A 2601-nucleotide genomic window follows, 5' to 3' on the forward strand; every position below is an offset into this window, starting at 1 on the left:
ACTTGTTGCTCTCTATGTTGATGATCTTATTTTTCTGGGTAGTAATGATCAGATGATAGAAGAATTCAAAAGCACAATGACATGTGAATTCGAGATGACAGATTTAGGCCTGATGAAATTCTTTCTTGGTCTGGAAGTTCGACAAGAAGAAACAGGAATCTTCATCTCACAAGAAAAATATGCAAAAGAAATCTTGAAGAGATATAAGATGGAAAGCTGTAATCCGGCTTCGACGCCAATGGAACCAGGAACAAAGTTGTCGAAATTTGATGGAGGAGAACGTGTCGAAGCAGGAAAATATCGAAGTTTGGTAGGAAGTCTTAGCTATCTCACATGTACAAGACCAGATATCTCATTGAGTATAGGCATTGTAAGTCGATTCATGGAGGAGCCAGTTTACACACATTGGAAAGCATTGAAGCGAATTCTGAGGTACATCCAAGGAATAGTGTCACTTGGGATGTTTTACTCGAATCCAGACAAATACAAGTTGGTTGGTTACTCTGACAGTGATTGGTGCGGAGACATAGACGATCGAAAAAGCACTTCTGGATATGTGTTTTTCATGGGAAATACTGCATTCACTTGGCTTTCTAAAAAGCAGCCAATAGTAACACTTTCGACATGTGAAGCTGAATATGTAGAAGCATCCTGGTGCGTTTGTCATGCAATATGGCTCAGAAGATTGATGAGTAAAATGGAGCTAGAACAGAAAGATGCTACAATAATACACGTTGACAACAGGTCAACAATTGAGTTAGCAAAGAATCCAGTAAATCATGAAAGGAGCAAACACATTGACGTTCGCTTCCACTTCATTCGAGAACACGTGAAGGAAGGAAATGTCGAATTGAAGCATGTAGCAAGTAAGGACCAAGCAGCAGATATTTTCACAAAACCACTATCAAAGGAAATCTTCGACAGAGGCAAGAAGTTGATAGGCATGATGAATAGAAGAAACATTTAAGTTTACAGAGGAGTTTTGTTGAATAAACTTTAAATGTCATAGTTAATGGGTTTTTATTAATAAGTTAATGGAGAGTTTTGGAAGGTCAAAAGACAGTGGCCAAAATTAATAGTATTTACAATATTTCATGTTTTCTAGAATAGCTAAAGTCTATGAGTCTGTATAAAGACCAAAACGTATTCTAATGAAAATACAGAAGTTTACAAAAGAATCGTTTCTTCTGTCAGTCATCCCTAACTTAGTTACTACCAACATGCACAATATTCTTACCAGCCTTCCCTCTAATGAAGATGTCTGATGTGTTAGTTTTAGTCTCAACAAAAATAGCGCCTCTGGGCTTGACAGTTTTGAGGGATTTTCTTCCATACTTTATGGGATATTATTCAACAAAATGTATGTGTTTTTGCTTTGCAGTTTTTCAACCATGGCTGGATCATTCCTAATTTTAACATTAGTAATATCACTCTCATCCCTAAGTCCTAAGAGGCAACCTCCATGGATTTGTTTAGACTTATTGCCCTGTCCAACTTTAAGTTTTAAATCATCACCAAAATCATTGCTAGTTGGCTTTCTTCCATCACACCATTCCTTGTCTCTAAGGAACAAAGAGGGTTCATCAACGGCCGAAGCATTTGTGACTGCATTTGTCTGGAATCTGAAGCTTTTAATGTGCTGGATAAGAAATTGAAAATTGAGAATATTGCTTTAAAAGTGGAATATTGCTTTAAAAGCTTTCGACACCATCATATGGGAGTTATCTTAAAGGTGCTTAATCGATTTGGGTTTTGTCCTACTTTCTGTAACTGTATTCATAAATTTTAGATCCTTCTTTTCTCTCTATCAACTTCAATGGTGCTTATCATGGCGACTTAAATTGTTATAGGGGGTTCGGAAAGGCGACCCGCTATCTCCTATTCTTTTTTGGCTGGAGGAGGAGGTGTTAAGCAAATTAATTTCTGTTGCGGTTTCCAATGGCAACATTTCCCTTATCAGTGCTTCTAGGAATAATCATGTTCCCTCTCATATAATGTACACGAATGATATTTTGATTTTTTGCTCTGCCAAGACTTCCAATGTTAATAATCTGATTGCTATTTTGAAGGAGTACTCTTTAGCTTCTGGCTAAATCATCAATATTTCCAAATCCAATCTTTATTTTGGCTCGATCTCTATTAGGAAATTGAACAAGCTCTTGCTCCTTACTGGTTTTCAACATGGTTCTGCTCCTCTCACTTATCATGGTGTGCCTCTTTTTAAGGGCAGAGTGAAGAACAATTATTTAACTCCCATTGCTGACAGAATTATTACTAAGCTCTCTAGTTGGATATGTTCGTGTCTTTCTATGGTAGGAATAATTACGCTTGTCAAGTCCATCATCCATGGTATGGTCACTTATTCCATTAATGTTTACTCTCAGACAATTTCTATTCTTAAAAAGCTAGAATCCGCTTGTGGGAATTTCATTTGGGCTGGTTGTATTAATTCTAAGAAAATATGCACAATGTCTTGGAAGAATCTGTGCCAACCTTATTCTAATGGGGGCTTGGGTCTGTGCTCTCTAATTGTTTTGAATGATGTTGCTAACCTTCAGTTTATTGGGGATATGACTAACAACCATGATGACATTGCTATTC

General features: G+C 37.0%; 1 protein-coding gene across 1 annotated transcript; it reads left to right on the forward strand.

The window, feature by feature from the left end:
* The first annotated feature begins 208 nt into the window (after nucleotides 1-208).
* Nucleotides 209-967, forward strand: LOC127082087 (secreted RxLR effector protein 161-like). Its single transcript, XM_051022316.1, has one exon. It carries the CDS (start codon nucleotides 209-211, stop codon nucleotides 965-967), a length of 759 nt encoding a protein of 252 aa, XP_050878273.1.
* Nucleotides 968-2601: the final 1634 nt, after the last annotated feature.

This window comes from Lathyrus oleraceus, chromosome 5 (assembly GCF_024323335.1).
Source record: "Lathyrus oleraceus cultivar Zhongwan6 chromosome 5, CAAS_Psat_ZW6_1.0, whole genome shotgun sequence".
NCBI lineage: Eukaryota > Viridiplantae > Streptophyta > Magnoliopsida > Fabales > Fabaceae > Lathyrus > Lathyrus oleraceus.